The sequence below is a fragment of the Rhincodon typus genome, chromosome 6, assembly GCF_021869965.1.
Source record: "Rhincodon typus isolate 14 chromosome 6, sRhiTyp1.1, whole genome shotgun sequence".
Classification (NCBI taxonomy): Eukaryota; Metazoa; Chordata; class Chondrichthyes; order Orectolobiformes; family Rhincodontidae; genus Rhincodon; species Rhincodon typus.
Genome location: NC_063337.1, coordinates 37,717,607 through 37,737,560, shown reverse-complemented (window position 1 = coordinate 37,737,560; position 19,954 = coordinate 37,717,607). Strand labels below are relative to the sequence as shown.

At 39.9% G+C, this 19,954-nt stretch overlaps 2 protein-coding genes across 4 annotated transcripts in view; one reads left to right on the top strand and one right to left on the bottom strand.

Moving 5' to 3' along the window:
- Positions 1-18,194, bottom strand: part of micu2 (mitochondrial calcium uptake 2) — a 413,733-nt gene extending 395,539 nt beyond the window's left edge. The window contains exon 1 of the mRNA XM_048597612.1: positions 17,944-18,194. Coding sequence (XP_048453569.1) covers positions 17,944-18,174 — 231 coding nt within the window. The 5' untranslated portion in view covers positions 18,175-18,194. The remainder of the gene's footprint in view (positions 1-17,943) is intronic.
- LOC109920797 (fibroblast growth factor 9) overlaps positions 1-19,954 on the top strand; it is a 310,515-nt gene that overhangs the window by 180,729 nt on the left and 109,832 nt on the right. The window lies entirely within an intron of this gene.

The following is a 19,954-nucleotide window of genomic DNA, read 5'->3' as shown; positions in this document are numbered from 1 at the left end:
ATTAAAATACAACACTGTCCATAAGAAAACCTCCCTATGTAGTAATTTCTTAAAGAAATGTGAATAAATTGAAGTTATTTGACTGCCTCCTGTGTACTTCTAATTCTAAGATTTCAAAGTGGAAGATACCAAGATAATCTGTTATGCAAAGTTTCATTAGGAAGTACACACTGTACTTAAATAGATTATGTCCAGTTGCATCTTTACTTCTGCTTTTATATGCAGTATATTTTCCTCCCAATATAAAAAAAACAAGTCGGTTTATGAAGTATTACAATGGACATTAATAATAACAATTTTATTACTCAAATAAAATATTTAATTCTAAATTGATATTAATTGATATAGGAACACAGCAAAAGTTTCCCAGCAGCTTGTTTATTTCACAGTGATCCCATCATCACTCCTGCTTTTTGGGACTGCACACATCTTTCTTCTGTTTACACTTGGCTCATGCATGACTTGGCTCAGCTCTACATGAAATAATTATACTGTAGTATCCTTTTTTTGGATGACTTGCATGACAATTCTTCTATAAACACAAGTTAATACAGATTACCAAGACCCTTTTCTGAACTTGACTCAGTTATCCTAAAGTTCTGGGGGAAAATTGTGACCATTTTGGTTTACTGAAGAGAGATGTAATTATGCACTATTTTGTTTTCTTAAATATTCCAAACAGAGGACAGTTTTCCTTGATGAAATCTTACTTTCCTTTGAAAACTGCCAATTTAGGTTTCCCCTCTCCAACAAAACAACTAATTATTTCCATCAGCATGCAGTTGTAATGCAACTTTCTTAGATGGCAACTACAAGGTATTTTGAACAGGAAAACAATATCAGTACCTGCTAATGGTATAGAAGAAAAAGTCAAAATAAATACCAGTACATGGAATTCAGAAATTATCGGCAATTCAGTACAATGCAGTAAGCACTATAATTTGAATGATTCACTTATGTTTATGTAATAATACCTGAACCTAATGCAAGAAAATACCTCATTGTTTGACATTTTAAGTAGCTTAATGGTCCGAAAATGCTGCAGAAAGCATTTTTGTCCTCAGTTGTCCAAATAAGCTACACATAACTTTAACATTCATTGTAATCAATTTGACACTGAACAGTTTTATGGAAAAATTATTTTTCTCTCACTGAAAATTGTGTTATATTGAGGCCATCTTTAAGTTACCTTCTTATGGGTAGAAAATATTGTGGGTGCAAGGATAGTACCAATGCACACTCAGCTGCCTTATTAGCCTTCAATATCTGGGGGTTTAGGGTGCTAAACTATCAAATGCACAAAATACAATCCAATTCTGTCACACACTCCAACTGCCATTTTTGCCACCCTAAAGACTGGAATATTTAATACTGGGATATATTTATATACATTTTAATATCGCTTATTTTAAGTTTTGGTTGTGAATTTTCAGTTAGTAACATAAAGGGCATCCTCTACATGTGAAGTTAATAATTACCTTGTAAGTATTTCTGTAAACATGGTGTTTTAACAGTTTGTGAGGGCTACTTTGGGAGTCTAATAGGTTTTATTTACTTTAAGATTTTATTATCTACCAATGCAAGCAGTTGCATCACAAGATTTCTATTAGAAATTTCTGGGCAGGGAGTTGTTTTTTCCAGCTTAGGAGATTTTTGTTTCAGTTTTAGTTTGAATGAAACAGTTCTGTGAAGTCCTTACATGGAGATACACACACAGAGCCGTGCTTCTGAGAAGGGGAGAATGAAGTACAACTAGATTACCATAGAATAACGAATTAGTGATAGTTCCCAGGCCCAAAGTGTCAGAATGAAATCCTGACAAGGTGTTGAAGCAAAGTATGTTTAAGATCAAGTGTATGATAAGCAATTAGAGATTCCAGTTTAGGAGTTTAAGTCACAGTTACCTTCAAATAGCAAAGTATTAGAGAAGGGGATTCTAGTATGAGAACATCGAGGGTTGATGTTAGATACTGTACAAGGGATTTCCTTTCCTATTTTTTGGAATTGCTAAAGGGCTGTTTTGGGATTGATAGAATCATACCTTCACTGTTTTTAAAACTATTTAAATGTGTTTTAAGGAAATATGTTCATTTATTTTGCTTAATAAACTTTGGTTAAAACAAAATTTGCAACACTATGTGCTTTTATTTCAGTAAGAAACCACTTTCATGAAAGAAACTAAAAGATGATCTATCGATCCAGATTTCAGTCTGGGATCTGACTTAACCAGTAGTAACAACAGCTGGAGCCACAACAATATTTAAATTAAACTCATCTTGTAACTAGGAGCCTGATTGAAAAATATCATTGCTTTCCAGAGTGCAGAAAACCCATTAGTGAAAGATAGGTAGCAGTTGATTGTACTATTAAGTGTCTTTTACAACATTTTCTGTGGGCTAGAGGGAGGAAGAATGCTCTTCTTGACCCATCAAGGAAGTTTTCAACCATGGCGGCAACTTTCCTCAAACTCAGCTCAATGCCGCCATATCCCACTGCAATTCATAATCATTCCCCATTCTTCCTAACTTGCAATGTCCTCTTTGCCCACCACTCTACTGTCATAATGGGCTGAATACCCTTTGCTTGACTGCCACAGTCTCCTGATGCTGATCTTCCTTCTGGCCATCAGCCAGGTTGTCAATCTGATCAGTGGCCAGGCAGGGAATAAATTCACAAAACACTGAAGGTGTGCCATTAAGGTCAACACAACATTCACATTCTGGCCTTGCCGGGTTCTATGACTGTTTTCAGCCTCCACCACGGTAAACACTACAACCCATACATTTCTCTTTATCAAATACGAAAACTAAATTATCAACTTCTTCTACTATTATTATTCATGCAGATCAAGCACAACATGTTGAAGATCTTACAAATCACAGAAGTTATTTAATTTTCAAAATGACTTAAACATACACCAAAAAAGTACAAAGAATTTTTAAAATAGTGTTGGTCTCTGAGAATTTGTTTTTCCTTAAGCTCAAAAATATGCAATAAAACACAAGTACTCCTGCCAAGCAGGGCATACCTAGTTCAAAAGATTATAATTTATAAACTGATCACCAACTTTTGATACAATTTTAGTACTATTCCAACTGGTTACTTTAGTATAGTGTACAGAAAGCCAAATTGAAAACAGTTTGCAATCATTTTCAGATTAACTGTTTTAAAGAATCCTAGAATTTCAAATAAAAGCTCATAAGTTCTGGTTTTTGGTTGAACTCTTTCTGGAGCGAGGTACCTTCCAAAAAAGACTCCCTTTTCTCAGTTAACTCATCACTTTTGAAGTTAAAAGGCACTTTAGTGAAGTTCATTGTACTTTTCTGGCTGTAAAGTGCTTGGAGAGATCCAGTTGTCATAAAAGCAACACATAAATACAACTTTTTTGTTTTTAAATCTCTCTTTTGAAAACTAAGGGTATTGAAATTTCAAGAATAATCCGAAAGTCAAAATGCAATTACACATTTTCCCCCATTTCATATTTCCAAAAGTGAAATTTAGTATTCAAAGATTATGGCCTATAATTTTTTTTTTCATACCAATTCACTGCTGTAGAATTACCTTTAAGGTGTCTTTATCAAATTAATACCACTACGTGATTGTAAGAATTATGATGATGAAGTCAACACACTTTAAATGACATGCACTGTGCTACATGTCGATAGCTAAAGCACATTCATGTGTTCTTTCAACAATGCAAGCTTATTTACCAGCATAACAATCAAAGAGGCCATTGATATTTGCACTATATTGTGGCAGTGCTTTTTGTTATTCACTCATAGGATGTGAGCATCGCTGGCTGGGCCAGCATTTATTGCCCGTCCCTAACTGCCCTTGAGAAAATGGTGGTGAGCTGCCTTCATGAACCGCTGCAGTCCACATGCTGTAGGTTGACCCGCAACACCCTTAGGGAGGGAATTCCAGGATTTTGACCCAATGACAGTGAAGGAACAGTGAAATATTTCCGAGTCAGGATGTGAGTGGCTTCGAAGAGAACTTGCAGGTGTGGGTGTTTCCATCTATCTGCTATCCTTGTCCTTCTAGATGGAAGTGGTTATGTATTTAGAAGATACCGTCAGAGGACCTTTGGCAAATTTCTGCTGTACGTCTTCTAGACGGTACACTATGCTGCTACTGAGTGTCAGCGGTGGAGGGAGTGGATGTGATGCCAATCAAGTGGGTTGCTTTGTCCTGGATAGTGTCAAGTTTCTTGAGTGTTGTTGCAGCTGCACCCATCCGGACAAGTGAAAAGCATTCCATTACACTCCTGACTTGTGCCATGTAGGTCGTGGACAGAATTTGAGGAGTCAGGAAGTGAAAAACTTCCCACCATTTTTCCTAGCCTCTGACCTGCTCTTGCAGCAACTGTGTTCAGTAGTAATCGCAAGGATGTTGATAACAGGGAATTCAATGATGATAACACCATCGAAAGTCGAAAAGCAGAGATTAGATTCAGAGAATCATAGAATCATAAAAACCTACAGTGTGGAAACAGACCATTCAGCCCATTGAGCCCGCACTGTCCCTCCGAAGAGCATCCCACCCAGACCTAATGCCTACCCTATTCCTGTAACCTTGCATTTCCCACGGCCCATCCATCTAACTTGCACATCTTTGGACTGTGGGAGGAAACCAGAGCACCCAGAGGAAACCCACACAGTCACGGGGAGAACATGCGAACTCCACATAGACAGTCACCCAAGACTGGAATTGAACCCGGGTCCGTGGCACTATGAGGCAACAGTCCTAGCAACTGAGCCACCATGCCATAAGATTGTCTCTTACTGGAGATGGTCATTGCCCGGCATTTGTGTGGCATGAATGTTACTTGCCACTTGTCAGCTGAAGCCTGGATATTGTCCAGATCTCATTGCATTTGAACATGAACTGCTTCAGTATCTGAGGAATCGTCAATGCTGCTGAACATTGCACAATCATCGACAAACATCCTCACATCTGACCTTATGAAGGAAGGAAGAAAGGTTATGAATAAGGCAGCTGAAGATGGTTGGGCTTAGGACACTACCTTGAGGCACCCATGTAGAGATGCCCTGGAGCTGAGATGACTGACCTCCAACAGCCACACCATCTTCCCCTATGCCATGTGGACTCCAATCAGCAGAGAATTTGCCCCCTGATATCCACAGATTCCAGTTTTGCTCAGGCTCTTTGATGCCACATAAATTTGAATGTGCCTTGTGTCAAGGGCTGTCACTCCCACCTCACTTTAGGAGTTCAGCCCTTTTGTTCATGTTTGAACCAAAGGTGGAATGAGGTCAGGAGCTGATTGGCCCTGTTGAAACCCAAAGGTTATTACCTTTACTCAATAGCAATGCTGTTACATCCAAATCAAGCTTCTCCCTCTTAAACTGCAGGGTGAATTCTATCATATTGTTGTCACCAACACACCAGAATTTCAAGACAGTCAGAGGGCAGAAGTGAGTACAGTTGCCATCAAGGAGGTGGTGCTGAAATTCTGAAGGTGGATTAATCACACAGAATGGATAAACTACACTGCAGGGTTTTATTGTGGAGGCATTAGTGATGATCTTTCAGGAATTTCTGGAGTCAGGGAGGGTCGCAGAGGGCTGGAAAATGGCTACTGTAACACCCCTATTTAAGAAGGAAGGGGGGCAAAAGATGGGAAATTATAGGCTGATTAGCCTGACCTCGGATCCTGGTAGGATTTTAGAGTCCATTATTAAGTATGAGATTGCGGAGTCCTTGGAAATGCATGGTAAAACAGGGATGAGTCAGCACAGCTTTGTCAGGGGGATGTCATGCCTGACAAATCTGGTAGAATTCTTTGAGGAGGTAACGAGCAAGTTAGACAAAGGAGACCCACTGGATGTAAAATATTTGGATTTCCAAAAGACATTTGTCAAGTTGCTGCACTGGAAGCTGCTAAATTAGATACAAACACATGGTAGAGGCATGACACTGGCATGTATTGAACACTGGCTTACTAGCAGAAGGCAGAGTGGGGATAAAGCGTCTTTTTCAGAATGGCAGTGTCTGACGAGTGGAGTTTTGCAGGAGTCAGTGTCGGGACCACAACTATTCATATTATACACTAATGATCTGCTCAGAGGAACTGTGGGCATTGTTGCTAAGTTTACAGATGATACAAAGATAGGCAGAGGGACAAGTAGTGGTGAGGAGGTAGGGATGCAAGGAATCAGCAAATGGAATACAATGTGGGGAAAGTGTGATGTTATGCACTTTGGTAGAAAGAGTCAAGGCATAGACTATTTTTAAATGGGGAAAGGCTTTGGAATTCTGAAGAACAAAGGGATATGGGAGTCCTAGTTCAGGATTCTCTTTAGGTTAATTAACATGCAGGTTCGGTTGGCAGTTAGAAAGGCAAATGTAGTACGAACATTCATTTCTAGAACACAACAGCAAGGTCATACTGCTGACACTCTATAAGGCATTGGTCAAACTGCATTTGAAATGTTGTGAGCAATTTTGGGCTCAGTATCTTAGGAAGGATATGCTGATCTTGGAGGGCTCCAGAAGAAGTTCACAAGAATGACCATGAAGTAATTGAGGACTCTGGGTCTGTACTCAATGGATTTTGAAGGTTGAGGTGGGAAACCTGATTGAAACTTACAGAATACTGAGGAGGTCTGGACCGAGTGAATGCGGAAAAGATGTTTTCCCTAGTAGGAGAGACTAGAACCCAAGAGTACAGTCTCAGGATGAAGGGATGATCCTTTAAACTGAGACGAGGAGGAATTTCTTCATCTAGAGAGTGGTGAATCTGTGGAATTCATTGTCACAGAATATTATGTAGGGCAAGTCATTGAATGTATTTAAGACAGAGATAGATAGATTAGTAAGGGGATCAAGGTTATGGGGAGAAGGCAGGATAATGGGGGTTGAGAAATGTATCAGCCATGAACAAATGGTGAAGCAGACTCAATAGACCGAATGTCTAATTCTGGTTTTTTATATTATGGTCTGTTTGACATTCATACTGTTAAGCAAGCAGTTACAATTCATTCATTGTCTTCAGATGGTATGGCACACTGGGGTGGCACAGTGGCTCAGCGGTTAGCACTGCTGTCTCACAGCACCAGGGACCTGGCCTTGATTCCACCCTCTGGTGACGCTGTGGAGTTTTCACGTTCTTCCCATCTTTTCATGGATTTCCTCCAGGTGCTCCAGTTTCCTCCCACAGTCCAAAAGATATGCAGGTTAGGTGGATTTGCCATGCCAAATTGCCTGTAGTATCCAGGGATGTGCAGGTTAGGTGGGTTAGCCATGGGAAATACAGGATTACAGAGATGCTCTTCGGAGGGTCGATGTGGACTCGATGGGCCAAAAGGCCTGCTTCCACATTACAGGGATTCTATGATGTAGTGTGAATTGTTGATAAACAAACAACCTGGAATGAATCAGTAACCGCCGAAGTTTGGTATGTGGATGACAGTCTGGCTTGGCTAGGCACAGATTCACAATTTGAGCTCTTCCTCAAGGAACATTGCCTCCTTGTGAAGAAAGCGGCCACATTTTTCCTGGCCTATTCACAAACTGATAAGCATGAAAAGGTTGAAACCTAGGACTTTACCATTCGGGTCAGGTACCAGATTTTGTCTGATGAAGCTTTCAGTCAATCAGGATGCCTGCAACCAAAAAGTGGAGTTGTTGTCTGTTGGCAGAGTGTGGAGAATATCACAGTAAGAACCACAAGTTATCAGATGAACATGTATACTTGTTTTGACACTCTGTGTCAATGGGAATGCTTTGAGTTATTTTCAATTAATCATTCTGGTTTCATTCAGCAAGTGAGGAATCAAATGGTCTTCTGTTCAATTGCAGTTGGTTGTGGAGAATTTTCTATTGGGAAGAAGTCACGGCTAGGTCAAAAGTAAGGTTTATGGTTTTATGGCTGTTTTATACCTCAGACTAATGTAAACTGAGTCCAACACATGAGCATGGTTCAAGGTAAAATACTCCTATTGAAAGACATAACTAAGTTTTATAATGTTAATTTAAAGTTAATGTTAATTCTTCTGAAGAAGGGTCTAGGCCCGAAACGTCAGCCTTCCTGCTCGGCCTGCTGTGTTCATCCAGCTCCACACCTGGTTATCTAAAATTGGCTATGAACTGTTTAGGTACTAATAAGGCAATCAGAGTTCAACATGCCTCTGATCATTGAGGAGGGTGTGGCCAACAAGAATTAATAAAGGCCTGGGTTTTTAGTGATTAAATGCACAAGACGAAAGACCAAAGACAGAGGAGCTTCAGTCAACAGAACAGAACAGAAATTTGGTGCCCAATCAAACAATATTGTGAACTAGTGGCCCAATGTTGATAACCACTGTTTTTATTAAGTATCATTTCTTTTGGACTTGTTATGATAAACTTTTTAAACTCTGTAAAACTTGTGAAAATGTATGTGAATCTGGAATGGATCTTGTAACTAACCAGGTCTATTAAACTTTAGCAACAAGCACAGAACATGTTGTTGAAGCTCAGTAGGTTTAGCAGCATCTGTGGAGAGAGAGAAACAGTGAATGTTTTGAGCCCAATATGACTGTTCTCTGGAACAGGAAGGGGTTGGAAATGGTGGATTTTATACTTTTGACAGAGGCAGAGGATGAGTGAGGGGAACAGATGGTATGCAGGCCCAGTACAAAAGACAAAGAGATTGCTAATTGGGGTGCAGGATAAATAGAGATGTCAAATGGGTATAAATTTAAGATGTGAAGGGAGAAAATTGGTCTTTTCTGCTGACAGCAGATGTAAATAAATGGAGGACAGCGATCAGGCTCTGGGAGAGGGAGGCAGGCCCTTAATTTGTAGAGTTCAATAAAGAATCCTAGAGGCTGCAAAGTGCCTAAGCAGAAAATGATGTGTTGTTCTTTCAGACTGTATGGTCTTTCATTGGAACATTGCAGCAGGACAGGACAAAATGTTAGCATGACAGCAAGGTGATTTATTGAAATGGCAAGCAACTGGAAAGTTGAAGTAATTTTCACAAAATGGAGGTGTTCCACAAAACAGTCATCGGTCTGTGTTCGGTCTTGCCAAAGTAAAGGAGACCACATGGTGAGCAACAAATATAATCGGCTACGTTGAAAGAAGTAAAACACTACTTCACCTAGATGTGTTTGGGGTCTTGAATGGGCAAGTGGTACATCTTCTGCAATTACATGGGAAGGTGACATCATGAAGTGAGAAAATTTCAGTGATAAGAAATGGACTAGGGTGCCACACAGGGAACCTCATGTCTTCACGTGCCCTCGCCTCCACTGTCAGCATTCTGCAGGGACTGTTCCCTCCGTAACACCCTGATACATTCTTCCACCACTACTAGCACTTTCTCACTGCCCATGGCATCTTCACATGTAATCACAGAAGGTGTAACACTTACCCTTTCACCTCCTCCCTCCCCACTGTCCATGGTCCCAAACACATCTTCCAGGTAAAGCAGCATTTCACTCGTACTTCTTTCAAGCTAATGTGCTGTGTGCACAATGTGGTCTCCTTTAGATTGGCGAGACCAAATGCAAACTGACTGACTGGTTTGTGGAACACCCCCACTCAGCCCGTAGGCATGACTCCGACTTTCCAGTTGTTTGCCATTTCAATAAACCACCTTGCTCAAATGCTAACATTTCTATTCTGGGCCTGCTATAATACTTCTTCCTCACTATTTCATTAACTTACTCCTTTACTAACAATGCTACCCGACTTCCTTTCACTTTTTGTTTTCCCTTCCTATTCTTGGTATCCCTGAAGCCGTGTCTCTGTAATCACAATTATATAATAACTGTATCCATCCCTGGGTTTCGATTGTATAGGAAAACAAAAATGACAGCAGGGAACTTGGTCAAAGTCTTCATTTTCCAAAGCAGATGTCCATTGTTGTTGCAGTAACAATCCAAGTTCAAATCCCACCTTGTGAATTAAAACAAAATACATTTGGGACAAAAATATTGTCATCAAAAGTAACAACTACATTGTGAGATAGTCATAAAAATCCCATGATTCTTCCATTCTTTCAGGAATGGAAGCCTGCTGTCCTTTCCTGTGGTTCCAGTTCGACATGAACATGGTTGACTACTAACTCAATGAATGTCCCAACAAGCCACTTAGTTGTATCAAACCACAACAAAATAAAGGATAAATACAAAAACCAGAGAAACTCCCAATTGTGTATTGCATTTAGGCACAATAATGGCATATGCAGCTCAATCAACCCTTCTTGCTAATGTGTGGGGACTGATATCAAAATTGCAAGAATTGCTCCATAGACATATTCAAGGAACAACCTGACATAGATATCATTCTGAGTATGTCTATCAGCCACCATTCAAGGTTCCTCCAACCCATCATCCCACACATTTGACAAATCCACTGAATTCTTTGAGGATGTAACAAGTAGAATTGATCAGGGTTAGCTGGTGGATGTAGTTTATTTGGACTTTCAGCAGGCTTTTGACAAAGTCTCACATAAGAGATAACTGTGCAAAATTAAAGCATGTGTGATAGGAGGTAGTGTATTGAGATGGATAGAAAATTCGTTGGCAGACAGGAAACAAAGAGTAGGTATAAATGGGTCTTGTTCTGAGCGGCAACCAGTGACTAGTGGTATACTGAAAGGATTGGTACTAGGACCCCAGCTATTCACAATATATGTTAATGATTTAAATGAGGAATTAAAATGTAATATCTCAAAATTTGTAGAAGACACAAAGCTGGTCGAAGGTTGAGCTCGGAGGAAGATGCAGACATGTTGCAATATTACTTGAGCAGGTTCAGTGAGTAGGCAAATGCGTGGCAGATGCAGTATAATGTGAGGCTATCCAATTTGTTAGAAAAATAGGAAAAGCACATTATTATTTGAATGGCTGTAAACTAAGAGGGGAGAATATTCAATGAGAACAGGGTGTCCTCGTGCACAAGTTGATCGAAATAGGTGCTCAGGTGCAGTAGGCAGTGAAGGCAGCAAACTGTATGTTGGCCTCTCACTATAAATAGTGAAAGGATTCTAGGACAGGAACAAAGATATCTTGCTGCAAATACACAGGGCATCAGTGAGGCCACACCTGTAATACTGTATGACATTCTGGTCTCATTATCCAAGGGAGGATTTTCTTGCTATAGAGGGAGTGCAGCGAAGGTGTACCAAATTGATTCCTAGGCTGATGTTAAGGAGAGATTGAGTCAGTTAGAATTGTATTCAATGGAGTTTAGAAGAATAGGTTTTGGTGGCGGGGGGGGGGGGATCTCATAGAAATCAACACAATTCTAACAGGACTAGACAGATTAGATGCAGAAAGAATGCTTCCAATGGTGGGGGAATGCATAACCAGGAGTCACAGTTCAAGGACAAGAGGTAAACCTTTTAGGACTGAGATGAGAAGAAATGTCATCACCCAGAGTGGTGAGCCTGTGAATTCACTACTACACAAAGTGGTTGAGGCCAAAACATTGTGTTTTCGAGGTGCAGGTAGGTAAAGCTCTTATGGCTCAAGGCACCAGGGCATTGAGTTGGATGATCAGCTTCGATCATACTGAATGGTGGAGCAGGCTAGTGGCTTACTCCTATGTTTTTATGGTAAGAAAACTCCATTTGAAGTAGCAACACACTGGTATACATTTGGATGGGAGCAGCCCTAAGATTCCTCAACATTAACTTTGGACCCCTTGAAGTCTCATGGCATCAGGACAAATATGGGCACAGAAACCTAGGCTGATAGCTCAGATGGCCTCCATATTAACACCAGTTGGAGAAAGCATGAGGGGAGTTAGGCCACAGAATGTACTCTCAGTTGAAGACTTTCAGCAAGCGCCACCAATGTTTGAACAGTAGGCACGAACCAATCAAGCTGTCCAGATACTAAAGGAATTAGCTGCCAGACTAGAAATGCAGTAAATGATTAGAAATAACACACTTGACCAAATACCCAATCTTCCAGTCACAGGTCTCTGTGAATTAGTACCCATTCACATTTATAAGCATTCACTCTCTCCAAAGTGTGGCTGCAGTGATTAATATAAACACAATGAAATGCAGCACCTCACAAAACCTTTTCTAACATCGCTTCCAAACCTTTGACCTCTAGCAACTAAACAAAAAAGGTACAAGGTCAGAGGTTGCTTGGCAATACCTAGGTCCTCAAGTCACATAGCATCCTGTCTATTTTTAAAAATATTTGTTCAAGCGATATAGGTGTTGCTGGCTAAACCAGCATTTATTGCCCACTCCTAATTGCCCAGAAGGCAATTAAGAGTCAACTAAATTCATGGGGTCTGGAGTCACATGTAGATCAGATCAGACAAGGATGGCAGATTTCCCCTCCCTAAAAAGGACATTAGTGAACCAGATGTTTTTTTTTATGACAATCGACATAATGGTTGCCATTAGGCTAGATTAATTCAGTTTTCTTTTTTAGAGAATCCAAATTCCACCACCTGCTACACTGGGATTCAAACCCATGACCCCAGAACATTAACCTGGAGTTCTGAATTATTAGTGCAGTGACATTACCATTTTGCCACCATATTTCCTTGAAATATTCATGGATGTTCCCAAGTATACTAGGAATATCATTAATGCTCTGTTTGTGAAACGGTTTTAGTGTGGTTGAAGTCACAAGTGCACTTCAGCTTTCTAGCCCTCTTAAGAGTTGATTGTTATCTGAAAATTATTTACTCACAGCAGAAACAGAGCTAAGTTAATAGTGGTATATGTTTTAATCTTACCTTGAATTCACAACAGTAACAATTCCTAAAATTCATTGCAATAATGAGTTTGAGAGCAACACATCTTTTAAAAGTGCCCCACAGATCTACATATTTAAAAAATGTACACAAATATGCCAGTTTGATTTAAAGTTTGACGTGACACACATAACTGCACTGGATTTGAGAAATTTTTGTCCTTAATAAAACTAAAAAAAAGTTGTCATATATCAGTAGTTTTCAGAAAATTGACAACTTCAATTTTCAACAAGGAACATAGCACATTGGAAGTTTCTAACACAGGTTAGTGCTGCGTCTTGGCTTGGGCAAATCAACCCAGCATATCTGACTGCCTTGCTCTCTCCACTCTCCTCTTCAAATTGTGTATTCATCTTCAAATAGTTCATCCAATTTTCCTCTAAAAGTTGAAATGGCCCTTCTTCAATATTTCCTACTGCAAAACTCCATGCTCCAATCATCCCCATAAAAGGAAATTTACTTTGTTGCTGAGAGGTGAAGTGATGATACGTCACTGCTGACTCCCCAGTCGTTAGATATAGACACAGACTTAGACAAATATGGTGGACAATTGGTTTAGCCATTCATTATCCTGGAAATGTAAAGGCAATCCCTATTTTATTTTCTCTACCACAAGATTGTTTTTTTAACCCCTTCCCCAGTCTCCACCATCCTTAATTGCAACAAATGCAAGGACCTCATGGATTTTCTTTGTCACCAATATTGAGACCATTCAATCAGCTGCTTCTCTTACTTCCCTCAGCTCACTGGATAAAACCTGTTTAAGGTTCTCCTCTGTCCCACCCCTGAATACTTGTTTCATTCTCTAGTTTCTCTCTTTCTCTCCCACTCTCTCCATCAAGCTTGATTTGTCCAAGAGGGTATTTCAAGTAGACTTGCAGGCAGGAAACTCAAAGTAGTTGTAACACCAAACTCTGACTGAATTACTCAATTCATCAGGACCTGGATATCATATTGTGTATCCTCCATGCGGTGTCGGTACCCAGAACAGGGTCTCCTGGCTGCGGCTGGCCCGGAACTGGTCCCTTGCACAGGTCCTGGAGCCATGTTTGAGATCTCAGCCAATGAAGTTGAACTCTGTTTAAGTACTTTCTTTTATTTTTCTTATGCCTAAAAATGGCAGCAGATTGTAGTGACAGAGCACTTTTGACTGTATTTGCCTAGATATATGTGACAACAAAATCATTCACAAATAAATCATTCATTCATAAATCATACTCAAGATCCTATACCCACTAACATTGAAGAAAGGCCATACGGATTCAAAATATCAACTCAGTTTCTCTCCCCACAAACGCTGCAAGATCTGCTCAGTTTCTTCAGCATTCTCAGTTTGTTTCAGGCCTCCAGCATCTGCAGTATTTTGCTTTAATCTCATGTTAACTGAGATTGTTAACAATATTCTGCCTTCAAGTTCTGTTCCCCATTACTTCAAATTTGCTGCCACTGTAGCTATCAAAATGTAACCATCGATAACCCTCACCCCCACCCCTACCCATCCCAGCCTTGTAAACAACTGCCCGTGTTCCTCTGAAAAGTACTTATTATCTCCCAAATTCATGTCTATTTTTCTAGGACTTTTAAGTATGAATCACTCCAATCAGGCTTCTGCCCCACCAGAGTTTCAAGACAATTCTTGTCTTTGTCACAAATAACATTCCATATGTCTGTGACAAACAAAACTCTCTCCTGGTCTTTTCTGGGCTGTTTGCAGACTTTGACAGTAGGTCACACCATCTTCCTCCAGTAACTCTCCACTGTTGTCCTGCTAAATGGGATGCATCCAATTGGTACCATTGTTATCCACCCAATTTTAGCTTTGCTTTCTCTTCCTGCAGTAAATGATGTCCTCTCCTCGACAGATGTTATAGGTAGAAGACTCAACTGAACATTACATCAACACCTGTTCACCCACCTGAGAAGCAAAATATCCATCTTCTTGGTTAGCCCCTTAGGATTGTGGACGATTTTCTTCCACACTGATTTAATGGGTATTGAGATGATTAATAAGTTCAATGGGTGGCCTGCAGACTCTGGCTTGTGGGGCAGGTGGTGCTTGAAGGTTAGGTAAATGAGTTAAGTGGTTTGCAGTCAACTCCACCTCAACATCTTCTAAATATTGAACAGACATTGTCTGACTCCATAATTCAAGGAACATACTTTCTTCATCTCAGATTCCTCTGCTTGAATTAGTCTTTGTTCTTCTAATTGTATTTGCAATCAAAACAAAAAGTGCATTTCAAATCTAATGACATAATCGTTCATGTTTCTAAATTATCTTGCAAGCTACTGCAGTGAAAATTTAGACACTAGTAACATATGGATACCCACCTCAACACCCTCTTGCCAATTTTACAAGCAAAGTGAAAAGCCATTTCATACAAATTTTGCTCAAATAATTCTGCCTCTCCATTATGTACCATGAACTGTTCAACATATATCAGAGTATCTAAGTCAAGATCCACGTAGGCACCTCTTATTATTTTAATAAAGACGTACCACTGTATGAATTAGGAGTAGGAACAGGCCACTAAAGCCTGCTCTGCCATGGCAGAACTTACTATGGCCTCAACTCCACATTCCCACCACCATTAAATTTCAGCAGTTCCCATAGCGGGAACTGAATCAATGTCCCTAGCATTAATCTAGGCCTTGAAATTATAAGCCCAGTGACATTATAAATATGCCACCGTTTCCCTCTGTAACCAATAACTATTTTAAAAAGATGAGAAAAACTGTAATCCCAATTATTTATTAAAGAAACGAAGCTCAAGATTACATGACTTAAAACAAAAGAATTTGCACTGAAGAAGAATCAAACAAAGCAACCGCTAAACACTGACTCAGATAACGTTCTACACTCAACCATTCAAATCAACCGAAGTTATCAATGAAATAACAGGCAAATTCTAGTCAATGATCAACTTTAAATTACATAGTAATAGCAAATACAAATAAATTTAAAAGATGATTTGGCAACTCAGAGCACATAGATTGAATTCAGTCACAAAGTCCTTCAAAATTCTGTCTCTGATAAGAAGAATTTCAGCTCCTCTCCTTCTAGGACTGACCCTGATCCTGATCCTGAGTTGACAGCAATGCACAACCAACCCAAGTTCAATGGGCACATATCTGCAGAAGCTCTACAGTCTGATGGCATTGATCCATCAATGTAATCTACGAATAACAAAAACAGCAGCAACCTCATGATTTCAGAATTGGATTCTGCCTTCTTCAACTTGCCTATACTGTATCAAAGGACTCATCTTCTGCTGCTATCAAGCTTTAATTGCCCTGCATCCTTTATACAGCTTCAATCAAAAACAGTCTGCTGTGGAGTTTTGGGTTCCGAACTTTAGCTTCAGTTTGTTTCCATAGTGACTATGAGGTGAGCTTTCTTTCTCTGTTTTGATTTTCAATGGAGGTCTGCCTCAAAAAACACAAGCTTGACAATCATGATTCCATGATACACCTCAGATCTAGAAGATGACCCAGAAAGATCCAAATCAGATAGCATCATTGCCGTAATGATGTCCCAACAGTTAACTGGTCAAATCAAATCACATTTTCCATTTTTCGTCTGTAATACAGACAATTCTCATTCAGTCCACACTTGGAAAATCCAAAACAAAACATCTGCTGTTGGATATAGTTCCACTGTTGGTCAGCATTTGCTGAACAATCCTCAGCGGCACTAGGAACTAATGTAAAAGAATCAGTTGAACTCATAATATGACTTATTTATACTTCTTAAAAGTTGACATGCATTCATTCACAATGACCCTTCTTTGCAAAAATTTTCAAGTCTTGTGCTTTTTGTATGACCCAGGAGTTTGGGGACCCATAATTTCCCGTTGCTTTCTCATACAACATCTTAACCAATCAGAGTACCTTTCTTTTATTCATTCAAGAGATGTGTGTGAATTCACTGCCTATTCTTAGTTGTCCTTGAGAAGTTGGTAGTGAGCTGTCCTCTTGAACTACTGCAGTTTATTTGGTGTAGAGTCCCACAACACTGTTAGGTAAGGAGGTCTAGGATTTTGATCCAGCAATGCTAAAGGAACAGGAATATATTTCCAAGTGTGGGTGTTATAACAATCAATCAGCACCCTCATCTTTTATAACATAAATTGTTGTTAATTGTTTGAAATTGGGCTTTCTTGTGTTTCTCCTGATATGTGCAAGACTAAAAGTCTTGACAACATGTCTCTCTTTTCTGCGATATTCAAACCCAAAAGTGACGTGAATCCAGTGGTTATTTATTGCTCACGCCATTCTGATACAGTTTTCTTTTCCATTGTCCTGTACTATATACAAACAGAATATTTTTTCAGTACCAAATGAAATATCACATTAAAAGTTATTGTGTCTACTCTTCTTAATTTGTGGTTACTTAGTTTCAAAGGAAATCCTGCAACAAAATAGAAATTCCTGTGCTCTTTTACTTGAGTCGCACAATTCATATTACAAACTAATTTCAAACCATGCATAAAGGCTAGTTTGATTTCAAGTAACTGGAATTAATGACTGGTTGGCTAAGAGCATTAACTTTTTATATGAATATACAGAAAGTTATTGTGATCAAAAGGGTGCCAAACTATTTAGTTACTTCATTAAGACTGTACTGCAGCCTAAATGTTATTTTGCAATTTGCAATCCCAAGGGTAATGCAGTCCATAATAATATTACAAGTATGCTACATAGGTGCATAAGAACGACTCAACCTAAAAGTTCCCCTGAAAGCAACACACCATCCAGAGGTTTGAATACTTGACCTACTGAATCCGGTTTCTAGATACTTATTTATAATATGTATGTCTGTCTGTCCGTATGTATAAGAACTATCTGTTTAAAACAATCCCAAAACGACTGCACAATAAAACGACGTCCATAATCAGTGCAATGTGTACCTGCCTTCATTGTGAACAAACAAACTATGCTATTTAAGCAACGATGACAGTTGTGTTGCAGTTAATTAAACGATAATAAATTGAGCAAAAAGGAACTGCAACCAGCAACTTCATATATTTGATTTGAAGCTGGCCCAACTCACTGTACTTGCGATACTCTCTGGCGTGTCATAAATTGCTTTGGCATATATTTGAGAAACAGCATCAGGTATGGAGACTGCTGTCACTCTTTGGGACGCAGTGGCGAGTGAAAGCAGTCCCAGTGACAGGAGCTGACAGCTGGTTGTTGTCTTACCTGCTGCTCAGCCGCGTACACACTGTACCTGCGGCTCAGGTCGCCACTCCTCCGCCGACTTTCAGCTTCGTGAAATATCAGGCCCCCAGCCAGCACCGCCCCGGCTCCGGCAGCTGAAAGCCCTACCAGGATCCTGGGGCTCAGCCTCTTCGGGCTCACGGCACTTCTGATGCCGGGAAAAGTTGCTGCAGTTTCCCTGATTATGAGCGAGAGGTATTTCCAGGCCGCCATCTTGCCGGAACCGAGGCGAAGTCTCGCGAGAGCAGCTGTTATTCTCGCGCCAGCTGCAGACTCAAGTGCAACATCTGTAGTGTCACCAGACAGTATCTGAGCTGGAGAGGACTGATTTCACTGTTGTTTTAGAAGATAAATTAATTATTCTTATTTGCAACCACTTGCCATTAGCCTGCATTTACAATTCATGAATAAATGGTCTGACTTTTGCAAACTTTTTTGAAGGTAGAATTAGAGAATATTCAGCTTAGCAAAGGCCAGTCAGCTCACAGACTTTTCCATTCAAATTTCCTCCGATCCTTTCTCATCGAAGTCTGTCTGTTAAACCCTTTCTTTTCCCTTTCACTGTTTTAAAATCTGGCTTCCGTTTAACTACCCATAATTTTCGTCTCAAATAAGCCCTCATGCTAGCAAGTTCCCCATTCTCACTGCACAGGCTAAAGACGTTTCTCTTGAGTTTCCTTTTAACTTAGTGAAGTCTACCTTGTTCTGATGTCTTCTGGTTCGGAAATTTTATTTAATTTATCACGTTGTTACGAATGTACTCTAATAATTTAGGAATGTCTCTCAGTACAAGACCACTACCAGTCCACGCACTCAGGCGCTTAACATTGTGGTGTTAATCCTATGATTATAATTCTGTAAACTCCTTGACCACATTATAAAGGTAGCTATGGATGAGTATTATTGTGTAATTTTTAAAATTTATATTTGTGATAACAAATTTCTGAGTTTGAGTTTTTATTCATACATCTTTAAAGTAAAAACATACGTATAATAGTGTGCCAAGCAGCATCATAGGAGCAGGCTCCTATGATGCTGCTTGGCCTGCTGTGTTCATCCAGCTCTGCACCTTGTTGTCTCGGATTCTCCAGCATCTGCAGTTCCTACTATCTCTACGTATAATAGTGTTTGTGTTCAATTCTTGTGCTGTTCCTCAATGAATTGCTTGCTCGCCCATGAACCGTCTCGCCGACAGTTACATGTCTATACCTCTTCGGAAATGTGCTTTCTCTGAATCATCTTGATGAATTGCATTGTGTGAATGTCTCTTTGCCCATATATCTTTCTGTTTTTATGTTTCTGTCTGTTTTGGATCAGTGTTCAGAGAATTCAGTCTCCATATTAGTGTGATATGGCCATTTTCCCTGAACATTTGTTTCAGTTTACCCTGCTCTATTTCTGTCTTCTAACTGTGTTGTCATCTTAGATTGATTAGGCCAATGTGACACTGACCTAAACAATGCACAAAATCCCTGAAATCCTTCCAGGGATTCAGAAATAGCAGCTTGTCTGTTCTTTTGCATGGAGTGTGTGGTGGCAGGGATTAGGGAAGAGGAAGGATTGTGAGAATGGGAGGGATGGTGGGTGGTGGTCATTGGAGAAAGGAAGTGAACAGTAACTGAAACATGCTTACTAACTCACACCAACCTCCATTCATCTGTTGCCTTCTGTTCACAAACCTATTTCTCAGTCCAGCAAACACCTGATATCTCAAATTGAAAAGAAATATTCAAATCTCTGGAGAGAATCTTCTGAAAGGAACATGTCCTTGGTTGCAGGTGGGAAAGCCAGCAACCCCTCCTCAATGCTTCTTTTAAGGAAACCTCACTATTTCTTGTGCTCCTCGGGCAATTAAGCTAATGGTTTTAGAGATAGTAGGAACTGCAGATGCTGGAGAATCTGAGATAACAAGGTACAGAGCTGGATGAACACAGCAGGCCAAGCAGCATCAGAGGAGCAGGAAAGCTGACGTTTTGGGCCTAGATCCTTCTTC